The 13921-nt window shown below is 40.4% G+C and overlaps 1 protein-coding gene across 3 annotated transcripts in view; it reads right to left on the minus strand.

Moving 5' to 3' along the window:
- Positions 1-13680, minus strand: part of Rip11 (Rab11 interacting protein) — a 302722-nt gene extending 289042 nt beyond the window's left edge. For all 3 annotated transcript variants that reach the window (XR_010859090.2, XR_010859089.2, XM_067139175.2), the window contains exon 1: positions 13478-13680. Coding sequence is in view for 1 of the 3 variants with exons in the window: in XM_067139175.2 (XP_066995276.1) it covers positions 13478-13508 (31 nt within the window). In the remaining 2 variants the exon portion in view is untranslated. The remainder of the gene's footprint in view (positions 1-13477) is intronic.
- Between the last annotated feature and the right edge of the window lie 241 nt (positions 13681-13921).

A 13921-nucleotide genomic window follows, 5' to 3' on the forward strand; every position in this document is an offset into this window, starting at 1 on the left:
TATCAGTGGAATACTGTGTAGGAGGGATACTGACTGGAAGGTGATTGGGGATTTAAATGAGACTATGGAGTGGGTATGTGGGAAACTGAGAGTGATATTTCTAGATCCTAATGGGTGGGTAGGTGATCAATAACAATCAATCAATACTGATCTGCATTTAGGGCAGTTGCCCAGGTGGCAGATTCCCTATCTGTCGTTTTCCTAGCCTTTTCTTAAATGATTGCGAAGAAATTGGAAATTTATTGAACATCTCCCTCGGTAAGTTATTCCAACCCCTAACTCCCCTACCTATAAACAAATATTTGTTCCAATTTGTCCTCTTGAATTCCAGCTTTATCTTCATATTGTGATCTTTCCTACTTTTAAAGACATCACTCAAACATATTCGTCTACTGATGTCATTCCATGCCATCTCTCCACTGACAGCTCGGAACATACCACTCATACTAGTGTTATTTAATACATACCACTCAGTCGAGCAGCTCGTCTCCTTTCTCCCAAGTCTTCCCAGCCCAAGCTTTGCAACATTTTTGTAACGCTACTCTTTTGTCGGAAATCACCCAGAACAAATCGAGCTGCTCTTCTTTGGATTTTTTCCAGTTCTTGAATCAAGTAATTCTGGTGAGGGTCCCATACTCTAGTTGGGGTCTTAACAGAGACTTACATGCCCTCTCCTTTACGTCGTTACTACAACCCCTCAATGCCCTCTTAACCATGTGCAGAGATCTGTACCCTTTATTAACAATCATATTTATGTGATCACCCCAATGAAGATATTTCCTTATATTAACACCTAGGTACTTACAATGATCCCCAAAAGGAACTCTCACCCCATCAACGCAGTAATTAAAACTGAGAGGACTTTTCCTATTTGTGAAACTCACAACCAGACTTTTAACCCCGTTTATTGCTCATAGGGTTGGTTGGTGCATACATTTCAGTGGGCTTGGCAGACTGATATGTAATGGTAACTTCTGGCTCGTGAGGAAAGCAACGGGAAACTACCTCACTCCTCATTTCCCTAGTACGCCTCTTCAGTGATGCCTAGGCCATATATGACAGCTGATGGCAGAGCTGTTGAGGATCCAACCAGCCTTCGGGCTGAGGACTAAACATACATACATCATCATACCATTGCCTACTGTCCATCTCAAAACATTATCGAGGTCATTTTGCAGTTGCTCACAATCAAGCAGCTTTATCTCTGATTCCACTTCTTTACACATACACTAGCATCAGAAAGCTTAGACTCACCCATGAATTTTCACTTACCATGAAAGATAAGGGCAAGTTCTTGAAAATCAACATGGAAATACCTACTATGTTTTTAGAACTAACTCGTTTTATTACACATTTCACTAGATTTTCCTTTACACTGATCATTCTCAGGGAGCTAGAAACACAATCACAACATCTTAATCACACTGCCTGTTCATCAATGTGTCCACCGTTTGCTCTGATTACTGCTTTACAGATGCGTGGCATTCTAGCTGCTAATTTTTCCAAAGTCTCTGTATTTACACATCCCCATGTTTCCGACAGACACTGCCACAACCCATCCACACTGCCTGGTGACTTTTCTTTCACTTTCCTGTCAAGTTCTTCCCACAAAAGTTCAATAGGTGACAGATCAGGTGATTGAGGACGCCAGACAATTAATTCCAATTTTCCATCAGCTTGTTTCCTTTCCAGATACTGCTTGCACAAATGAGAGGTGTATTTAGGATCATTGTCCTGCTGTAGAACAAAATCTTCACCAATCAGCTTCATTCCAGATGGCATGGCATTACGCGAATGGATACGGTGATATTGTTTCTTTCACAGTATTCTCTCTACTTTCACCAAATCATCAACCTCATCATTTCCAAAACATACCCACACCATCACATTCCCTCCTCCATGCTTCACAGACGGAATTATGCAGGATTCCATAACCCTTTTGCTGGGGCGGTGATGAACGTATTGGCGACGAATGGAACCGAATGTTTCAAATTTAGATTCATCCATCCAAAGCACCCTTTTCCATCGTTCAGCAGTCCAGTTAGCATGCATTTTGGCCCATTGTAGCCTTTTCCGCTTGTGTACAGTTTTCAACAATGGTTTCTGTGCTGCTACACGACCAAACAATCCCGCCTCAAGCAGACGATTTTTCACTGTTGTCACAGACACAGGTTGTTCTCTTGTTTTATTTATCTCTGAGCAAATATCTACCACTATATGCCTTCTGTCATGCTTGCTGAGGATTCAAATATGGTTATCTTCAATTTTAGAAGTCTTCCTTGGACATCCACTGCGTCGTCGATCCTCATGACTACCCGTTTCCTCTCTGCGTTTCACCGCCCTGCGAACTCTGCACTCTGAAAATTTTAATTTTTCCGGTTCAACCACAAAATTTCTCTGTCCTGGGTTATATTAGCCTTCTTCCCCATATCTGATTGCTTGATGTGTGTTGTTACTGTAGTTATGCCCAGATAACAACAATGTAGAAAATAAACAATCTGGTACAGAGATTAACATACAACTGCTCAGGATAACTTCTGTAAGCTAACTGTCGACTTCCGAGACAGTGAGGAAACAAGGACAAGTAATCACACGAGACAGGCATACATATTACCCGGGAAAGGGCCGGAAGTTATCCTGGTAGAAGCAGGCAGTAAGAGCTGGGGACCAGAAATCTGTCAACTTCTTTGAAAAGATAAAGTAAAATCTTGCAATATGCACAGAAATAGCTTTATGAAAGTGCTGAAAGCATCCATACATAAGTAACGGATTCCTCAAGCTTTAACCTGGATCCGCCCAGCGTGCCATATATGGCACGTCAAACTACACCGTCTTCTTGGACTCTTATTATTGAAACCACGTGCTCTGTATTGTTTACTATGGTACTGTCCTGTTCAGAGAAGTCCCGACTAACATCTTATGTGGTTTGTTTTAGTATATCGTGCTGCTTGGTACGTTATATCTAAATAAAAATGAAGTCTTGTTTTCAAGAGTACCAGTAATGGCTGCATGTTTGAAGTAAGTAATTCCTGCTTTACTTCTGTAGTTATTTATATGGACCTGTTGTGCTATATTTTTCTCTAAGGTTCTTATATGTATGGGGATTAGCTAAGATATGTCTTGGTGATGATTGGTGTCCTTTCATTTGAAGTAGAAGTTTGGTGGTACCACTGCCTGCTCGATCTGCATCCGATGGCTGCTTATACTGCCTGCTCATTACAACATTTTAACATGGCACTAAATGAAACACTCCATTTACAAATACCCACAGCAGGTGGCAGCACTAACCGGCTCCAGTCCTGTCGGAATGAAATAGCGGGAAATAGGATAGGCTGTACTTGTTTTCAGTGAAAATGGTCTACTGCTGCGTGCCTTTCTGCAAATCAAAGAATGGGAAACCAGAATGCCGTGATATTTCATTCCATGATATACCTTCAAGTACACAATTGCGTCGAAAGTGGTTAAGTATTATATCCAGGGAAGGAAACAGCAAGGGAAGTAAATGGATTCCTGATTATTCCGTGGTTTGCAGTCTACATTTTGTAAATGACGATTTCAAAGTGACCAGCAAAACGCGAAAATTAAAAACAGGATCTGTACCCAGCCCTTTCCCTGATTACTCAGCTTATAAACAACCGCTAATTTCAGAGATGATTAAAAGAAGGGATTCAAGCACAGAGACGTCTAACAAGAGCTCTTCAAACACCATTGCAGAAAATGGTAAGCGTAAGGTTTGAAGTATTACATACTAAGCAATATAATATCTGGGGAAACTGTACTGTTAATGTGAAGGTACAAAACAGAATAATATGCTGTCATAGATTCCATTGTCCGCCTCTGTGGTGTAGTGGTTAGTGTGATTAGCTGCTAACGCCGGAGGCCCGGGTTCGATTCCCGACTCTGCTACGAAATTTGAAAAGTGGTACGAGGGCTGGAACGGGGTCCACTCAGCCTCGGGAGGTCAGTAGAGGTGGGTTCGATTCCCACCTCAGCCATCCTGGAAGTGGTTTTCCGTGGTTTCCCATTTCTCCTCCAGGCAAAGGCCGGGAGCTTCCTTCACCCTTCCTTGTCTATCCCTTCCAAGGCCCCTGTTCAGCATAGCAGGTGAGGCCGCCTGGGCGAGGTACTGGTCATCCTCCCCAGTTCATCCGCCCGACCCAGAGTCTGGAGCTCCAGGACACTGCCCTTGAGGCGGTAGAGGTGGGATCCTTCGCTGCGTCCGAGGGAAAAGCCAACCCTGGAGGGTAAGCAGATTAAGATTTTATTACGAGTCTTTTGCTAGCAATATAATATCGTGTCAATATACTGCTCTTTTTTATTACTATTATTATTTACGCAAGTAGGGCCTATTTAGTTAATTGGTTAATTCCAGTGGTTCGGGGGCTGGGGTGTGTATGGCATCTTCAGCATTAGAAATCATCCTAGGTAGGGCTTTCATCTTCACAGATATGCAAGTCGCCTAATAGGCCGTCTATTATTCCCTGAGTATGTACTTGATTTACTGGAAGATTTTCGTGAGCCCCCTGAGTCAGTGTGTGTCACTTCGGAAACTGCTTACCAGGGATTAGTGTGTGGTTATTTAGTGCGTGTAATCGAAGAAAACACAGAATGCAGCACGTGATTGAATAACGTTTCTACCTCATTTAATTCATCCCCACTGATAGCTGCGCTAGCCCTAGCAACGATTTATTGGCCTAATTATGAGGCTTCAGAAATTTGTTGAGGCGGCTCTACCGTACTGCAAGAAATCTGCAAGTCTGCTCCAGATTATAAAAAACTATGTTCTACCTTCTTTGTGCCACTGTAATTTTTTAAAGTGTTTTAGTAACAATAAGCACCAGGAACTTGTGTCAGAAACTGTGCTGGCCAAAGTCGTGAAACCTCTACTTAGTAATGTAGGGAAGTACCATACAGACAAAGTTTCCAGGTTTTCTTGTTCGTCGAAACTTCTTTCTCGAAAAGTGCTGAAGCTATAACTCTCTGGAGCACCACTTTATACGTAAAATTCTTTTATATTTCTCTTACTTTCAGATTTTAAATTTTGCTGGTATGCTTATCTAGTTGTATTCACGCGGTAAATGGGTACGTTTGGTGCTGCCATCTAGCGGCAGATTGTTTGTAAAGCGTGTTACACGTTTGAGTATGGAATGAGCAGGCAGTTTAAGCAGCCATCGGATGCAGATCGAGCAGGCAGTGGGTGGTACTTATCTGGTACGCTGGGCGGAAGTGCTGTCTTTCTGCCCGGCACAACTCAGCCTATAATTTTTATAGTTTTGATGTTCCTTTCTGTTCATTTCATTCTTCTTTATCAACCTAGCAATGCATAATAGTTCAGGCTGTAAGTTATATGTTTTAACTGAACGTTAAACAAAGGTAAATTAATGAATATTTTGGAAAAAATCTATATTGAGATTGATCAGAAACAAAACCCCAGCCAGAACATTAACGAAATAATGGAGAATATCAATATATTGCTAGAAGAGGCTACCAAATTAAACTCATCTAGAAAAGCAATGAAAAAGGATCTGGAAAAACATCCAACACACCTCCTTTCAGTTAGCTCCACTCTACACAACATTCCCCCTACTTCTTCTTCCGTTTCCCCTCGCCTATCACAACACCACTTCTCAGTTAGCTCCACCCTACACAACATTCCCCCACTTCACCTCCCCCCCCCCCCCCTCGCCTACCGCAAGTTCCACACACACACACACACACACACACACACACACACACACACAGAGACAGAACTCAGTCAGTTTACGACACGACATAAGGGAGGACGCTAAATACAATATGACCGCCTGCGAGGTAAAACAAATTCATATATCCTTTTATACCTCACTAACATGTACATTCTTACAAGGTTTTCTCATTTAAAATATCTTCCTCTTTATTTCTTCTTGTTTCGGACTCATCTTAACAATCTAACTACAAAACTCAACGTCAACTACGGTTGTTTACAACAGTTTCCCCCGACAACCATATTCTACGAAACATTTTTGCTACTTGTTTTACGTCGCACCGACACAGATAGGTCTTATGGCGACGATGGGACAGGAAAAAGGCTAGGAGTGGGAAGGAAGCGGCCGTGGCCTTCATTAAGGTACAGCCCCAGCATTTGCCTGGTGTGAAAATGGGAAACCACGGAAAACCATTTTCAGGGCTGCCGACAGTGGGGTTCGAACCTACTATCTCCCGAATACTGGATACTGGCCGCACTTAAGCGACTGCAGCTATCGAGCGCGGTATTCCCCTGGCAACCATATTCTAAGAAAATCTTTTATATTACTAATTTTATCTTCAAGATCAACAACTATACAGGTCTCCAGCATAAAGAAGACCCCTTATGCCGATTTTACTTTGTTACTTGAACAATGACCCGTTGGAAATTTTAACCCAACATGAACATTTTATTTCATCACCATAATCATTACATGTTGTTTTAATTGTCTTGCCATTTTTGTTTATTCTTTTAACTGAAGATTTTCCATAATCAGAACAAAACTTGTTCTATCTATTTAGTATACACCTAGAGATTAAGCTAGATTATGTCGTGTAAACAATAAAACTATTATAAGAAATTGACAAATATTGGAAGGTGGGAATCTCCTTATAACTTAACCTTAGTTGCGTTGAGCCAATATGGGACAAAATATGAGATTTATAAGCTGTTGGATTAGTATTACAAAACGTGATTGTTGAAGATGAGATCAGTTTTCAAAAAACATAAGGGTTAAAATTGCATAATCAAACTGAAGATGATATGGATTAAGTTAACATAGTATCTTGGGTAAAAATCATTGTATAAGAACGAGTGCTAGAAGACAATTGTATAAGAACGAGTGCTAGAAGACATTGGAGTGTTCGTCAGAATTGCTGCTCAAACTATTCATATGACAATCTCATGGAAACGTAATACGTCCACAAGAGGCATTTAGAAGGCACGCATCAATTTTTGGTAATGAGACAAAGTCTCTCATAGTGCACTGGCACTGCCGGTGGCTCCAAATAGCCTACGCAGTGGCCCCCACGGTATGCACTAACCATGCGTCTTAGTGGGTGTGCTATTTACCAACTGATGAGCCCGACTTAGCACACTGGGGCAAAATGCTGGCAACCAGGAATGAGTTAGCTGCAAAATTTATAATGTCCATTGTCCAATAACGGACAATTTATGTTAGTATTACATACCACTAAGTCGAGCAGCTCGTCTCCTTTCTCACAAGTCTTCATAGCTCAAACTTAGGAACATTTTTGTAATCATACACTTCTGTCGGAATTCACCCAGAACAAATCGAGCTGCTTTTCTTTAGATTTTTTCCAGCTTTTGAATCAAGTAATCCTGATGAGGGTTTCATACAATGGAACCATACTCTGGTCGGGGTCTTACCAGAGACTTATATGCTCTCTCCTTTACATCCCTACTACAACCTCTAAACACCCTCATAACCATGTGCAGAGATCTGTACCCTTTATTTACAATCATATTTATATGATTTCCCCAATGAAGATCTTTCCTTATATTAAGACCTAGGTACTTACAATGATCCCCAAAAGGAGAACTTTCATGCCATCAACGCGGTAATTAAAACTGAGAGAATTTTTCCTACTTGTGAAACTTACAAGCTGGATTTTTTTAAATTTTTTATACCATTTGTTTTACGTCGCACCGACACAGATAGGTTTTATGGCGATGATAAAACCTGACTTAACCCAGTTTATAATCATACCAGAATAACATCTGCAAAAAGCCTTATCTCTGATTCCACTTCTTTACACATATCATTGATATAAGTTACTGCATATAAGAAAACAAAGATCCAATAATACTGTCTTGAGGAATTTCCCTCTTAATGATTACAGGGAAAGATAAAGCTTTGCCTACTCTAATTTTCTGAGTTCTATGTTCTAGAAACATAGCCACCCATTCAGTCACTCTTTTGTCAAGTTCAATTGCACACATTTTTGCCAGTAGTCTCCGATGATCTACCCTATCAAATGCCTTAGATAGGTCAATCACGATACAGTCCATGTGACCTCCTGAATCCAGGATATCTGCTATATTTTGCTAGTATCGAACAAGTTGAGCTTCAGTGAAATAACCTTTCCTAAACGCAAACTGCCTTCTATCAAACCCGTTATTAATATCGAACACATGTCTAATAAAATCAGAAAGAATGCTTTCCCAAAGCTTACATGCAATGCATGTCAAACTGACTGGCCTGCAATTTTCAGCTTTATGTCTATCACCCTTTCCTTTATACACAGGGGCTACTACAACAACTCTCCATTCATTTGGTATAGCTCCTTCTTGCAAACAATAATCAAATAAGTACTTCATATATGGCACTTAATCCCAACCCATTGTCTTAAGTATATCCCACAAAACCTTACCAATTCCAGCTGCCTTTCTAGTTTTCAACTTTTGTATCTTACTGTAAATGTCACTGTAGTCATAGGTAAATTTTAATACTACTTATTATTATTAGTCACCTCCTCTATCTGGACATAATCCTTGTAACCAACAATTTTTACATACTGCTGACTGAATACTTCTGCCTTTTGAAAATCCTCGAATACACACTCGCCTTGTTCATTAACGATTCCTGGAATATCCTTCTTGGAACCTGTTTCTGCCTTAAAGTACCTATACATACACTTCCATTTTTCACTAAAATTTGTATGACCACCAATTATGCTTGCCATCATGTTATCCTTAGCTGACTTCTTTGCTAGATTTAATTTCCTAAGTTCCTTCAATTTCTCCTTACTTTCACAGCCATTTCTAACTATTTCTTTCCATAGTGGATCTTTACCACCTTTAACCCTCACTTAACCTTGTAGTCCCTTGGAACCGTGACATTTGTTATACCTCTCCGAGTGGAATGCTGTCACCGATTTACTCCCCCACCCAGTACCTTCCTACAGTCGCACCAGTCAGACTATGGTAAGAAGACGTGCACGTGCGGTTGCTTGGTAGGTGAGTATTGAGATACCCGTGGTCCGTGGGACCACACGAGATCAGTTACGTAACTTTCCTTATATTTTACTTATGTTTTATTCTTAGTGAAACGTGATATAATGGACCATTCCAAACCTTGCCCCAGCTGGAAAAATGTACGATCCACGGATTTCGAGAATGTCGTTGCTGATTGGCTGCCAGCAGATGAAGAAATCCAATAAAATGTGTCGGACTCCGAAGAACAGATAGGTACCCACGTGCAACAAGTTTCAGAAGAAGAGTTTTCAGACCAAGATGATGCCGATTACATACCCAGTGATCACGAAACAGCTACTGAGGGAAGTGCTTCAGAAAATGAAGGCACAGAGCTTGAATACAGTGACGTGGCAAGTGAAGAACGAAACCCAAGGGGACAGTGTTTCTATTATGGTAAGAATAGATTCAAGTAGGCTCAAGCTGAACCAATTAGAAATGTTAGGACGCTGTCGCATAATATTTTGAGACTGCCGACTATTCGAAGTTCAGCACGGCGTGAAAATCTACTCAGTCCAAAAGAAGCCTTTGACCCAATTTCTGATGAGTGTATGCTTACAATCATTATGACAGCGACAAATAGAAAGCTCGACCTTACGGGACAAAAATTTCACAGCGATCATAAAGGTGATATGAGTAAGGTACGACCTCTCGCTTTGATAGAACTTAAGGCTTTTCTTGGTCTTCTAATTTTTAGCTTTGCTTTCAAATGAAATCGTGAAAGCATTCTGTCCTTATTCGCCACGGATGGCACAGGCAAGAGGTATTCAGAATGACGCTATCAGTGAAGAGATTTTATTTATTGCTGTTGGTTTTGCGATCTGATGACTTTGAGAGCAGATCCGGGTTGTGTTCTCTCTGAAATTTTGAACTTGTTTAACGAAAACTCTCAGAACCGTTACTCTATAGGAGCGAATGCCACAGTTGACGAAATGCTCATCGCCTTCTGTGGACGCTGTGAATTCAAAACGTTTACACCTAATAAACCGGCCAAATACGACTTGAAACTTCACTGCCTAGCAGATGTTAAGACTCACTACATGCTCAATGTCTACTTGTACATGGGGAAGGGTTCTGATGGGATGACCCTTACTAATGATGAAAACAAGTATTCTGCACCAACTCAAGTGGCTCTTTGATTATGGAATCTCATTTAGAATTCAAATCAAAATGTCACTTTGGACAATTGGTACTGTTCGATGGAGCTACTGGAGGTACTAAAATCTAAAGGGCTCACAATCCTTGACATGTTGTGGAAAAACAAGAAGGAAATTTTCAAAAGATATTTTGCCTGACAATAAGAGACCTGTGGGATCTTCTTTCTCCAGTTTTATCAAAGACGCGACACTAGTAAGCCATGTACCAAAATAGAACCGAGCAGTGATTCTACTCTCATCTACGCACCATAATAAGGACATAGATCCTATTATGCCTATTATGATTATGGACTACAACACCAAAGGAAGAGTTGACTCAATAGACCAGAAAACGTCTACATACAGCAGTAATCGATGCATAAGAAGATGGCCCATGGCTGTGTGGAACTGAGTGTTGGACATTAGTGCTGTCAATGGTTTTGTGATACACCACAGCCAAGCAGGAATGAAAAAGACGTCACACCTTGATTTTCTGAAGCATTTAGCTGGAGACTTACATGAGCTACACTTGAAAGAGAGAATGTACAACAAATCGCTGCTAGAGAATCGCACCTAACCATCGCCCATAATCTAAAACTAAATCTAGATTCCGACAATGAGGCATCAGAGGAAAAAATGGATCGCAACAAACATAAATGTTGCTCAGTATGTTCGGCGAAGAAAAGAACGAACACTGCTTAACTCTGTTACAAATGTTGTGATAGTACATATATCACACCCTCGCACTATATGTAGAAGTGAGATATATTATTGTCAGTATTCGATTTTATTATTATTATCATTATTATTATCAGTATTTCATTTGTATATTTTGTCATTTATATTTGTAAGCTGGGAGATCTCCATATATGGTAGGTATGAGTGATTTGTTTTGTACAACGGCTGGGAAAACATTGCTATATTCAACTTGGAAACTTTGCATGAGTCATGTATATATCCCAGTCTGATGAGATGAGCTTATTGTTGTACTCGGAAAGTTCTATGACTCACGTGAAACACCCCAGAGTTTGTTATTTTCTTGGGACCAAGTAGTAGTTCACGGCGTGGTCTTGGCAAGAGGATCTACCATGATTGGCTGGCCAGGATCAATCTTGGCGTATCATGTGAGAGCTGAGGTCTTTATATACTTCGACATCAGAGGAAGTGAACCACACACACTTGAAATAGTGCTAACACATACAGGAGTGAAACTGGATATACGGTACTGGAGTGACACTGCTGCACTATACTGGACTGGACTTCAAAGGTTTGTGGAACGTAGTCTTTTTATGTTTGTGAAAAGTGACTGACATACAACCAAGTATTGTAGCACTTGTGGCGGCCTGGCATTATGTTGGTGAAAGCTATCTCAGACTTTCCATAATTTATGTTCAGGATCGACAAGCGTGTGTTGCTCAAATGTATATATCTTTACAACAAGTGTTAAAATCAGTGAACACAGTATTCTGAGGTACAGTATGTGTGTGTGATATTAAAAGTGCCAATTATGAGAATCGACAAGTCGTGTTGATACAGAGACAGTGAAGGGTTCTTATCTACATATATGTACATTAGTCAACGGACACCATTTCTCCCTCACTGTCATCCATCTCTGCCTTAGTATCTTTCATGTAATCCTGGAGCCACTGCCTCGTCTTTTAGTGCTCCTTAACTTGCTCCTGTAGCATCTTTCTTAACTGATCAAATGGGCATAACTCCTCCACTACCACCTTCCTTATAACTTCGATGTCTTCCCAGCTCATGATGCTACTACTCTGTGGACTTGGATTTACCCCCACTCCTCCAATAACCAGCAGCACAGTGACCACCACTGCCACTAACAGCATCTCCTCCTTCACTCCTATCTCTACCTTACCTCCCTTTTTGTTATTAGTTCCTTCTTCATTCTTCCCTGCCATCTTCCAATAACAACCTTATATTGCTCTATACCGATCATCTTCCGAGCCTCCTCGTCACACTCCACTTGACCCGTCCACTCCCCCACTCCACTCAACTGGCACACAGAACATGACATGTCTGTTCCCTTTACTTGCTTAAGCTAGACTGTATCTAACAATGTTTTTCATATGCGTTGTATATATTTCGGACAATGTCACATCTGTGACACATTATCTTCAGATTTCACACAGGTAGTGAATTTGTTTCATGTGCTCCCAAAAGGAAAAGAAAATAAATATATATTTACATATAGAATCAAAATTGCTAAAACAGATTCAAAAATTAAACACAAACACGATGAGGTATCTGGTAGAAATTCCATTCCTCGCCACATCACTTACTTTTTTCTTTTTTTTTTGCTAGTTGCTTTATGTCGAACTGACACAGAGATAGGTCTTATGGCAACGATGGGACAGGAAAGGGCTAGGAGTGGGAAGAAAGCGGCCATGGCCTTAATTAAGGTGCAGCCCCAGCATTTGCCTGGTGTGAAAATGGGAAACCACGGAAAACCATTTTCAGGGCTGCCGACAGTGGGGTTCGAACCTACTATCTCCCGAATACTGGATACTGGCCGCACTTAAGCGACTGCAGCTATCGAGCTCGGTACTTACTTATTTGATATATTTTAATATAAGTTTACTAGAAGATGTGACTAACCAATACCTAATTAAAGATGCAATGCAGTATATGCTTGAGTGTGGCTGCTCCCCAAAATTGTCTTAAATGTCACACTTGTGAGACTGGATTGACTCCATAACAGAAATATACAAGTGTGCTAGTACCATTGCTAACATAAGTAGCTCTCTTTAAACTGCATAACCTATTCAGAATTTAATATAAAATGTTCAGGTACCAATGACAGTAACAGGTAAGCTATATCACTATCAAACTTTAAGGCAGTAGGTCTAGTCGAGACAAAAGCCTATGACTTAACCTACATTCTACCTTATGAAATATTATTACAAAATTACCCCAGCAAGTTCATGTCTTGGCTGAACAATGCTGAAAAATAAATACATTGACTACACATGACAAAACGCAATCCTCCAGAGAGAGAAACAAAAAGAAAGAGATTCAATGAGCAATAGGTTTTGACATGGTAATTCATCACAGGCGACGAGTGTCTATTAATGTCGATGCATAAAATACGGTATAGTTCAAAGTTTGAAACACCCTTACACGAAGGGATAGAGCCTAGATTAAATGAAGACAATCAAAAACGCACGGCAAGATAATATATTAAAATTCCGCATCATACATCAAAGTTCTCCTGACATAACATAATAAGACTGATTATAATAAGACTAAGACCTCAAAAGAACATGAATGTAGCGAGTGACATCAAACTTAACTGATGTAAGATATTCACACTGCAGATACGTACCAGTTACTTGAACATGGGTTGGACTCCACATCTTAATTTGTCTCTATCACGTGATTTCAAAATATTCTGTACATAAACAATCTCTCTATAAAAATAAAAGAAGGCACACATTCACTACACTCGTCACTGACCCCAAATTCACACACTACACCGCCCTACTTCCATCACCTGTCATCAAAATTCATAGCCCTACTTAAAACAACGAAGTTGGAAACAACTTCCGGGAATCATAGACTAAACCCACCGCCTGCTCGATCTGCATCCGATGGCTGCTTAAACTGCCTGCTCATTCCATACTCAAACGTGTAACACGCCTTACAAACAATCTGCCGCTAGATGGCAGCACCAAACGTACCCATTTACCGCGTGAATACAACTAGATACGCATACCAGCAAAATTTAAAATCTTAAAGTAAGAGAAATATTAAAGAATTTTTCGTAAAA

The sequence above is a fragment of the Anabrus simplex genome, chromosome 2 (assembly GCF_040414725.1).
Source record: "Anabrus simplex isolate iqAnaSimp1 chromosome 2, ASM4041472v1, whole genome shotgun sequence".
Lineage (NCBI taxonomy): Eukaryota > Metazoa > Arthropoda > Insecta > Orthoptera > Tettigoniidae > Anabrus > Anabrus simplex.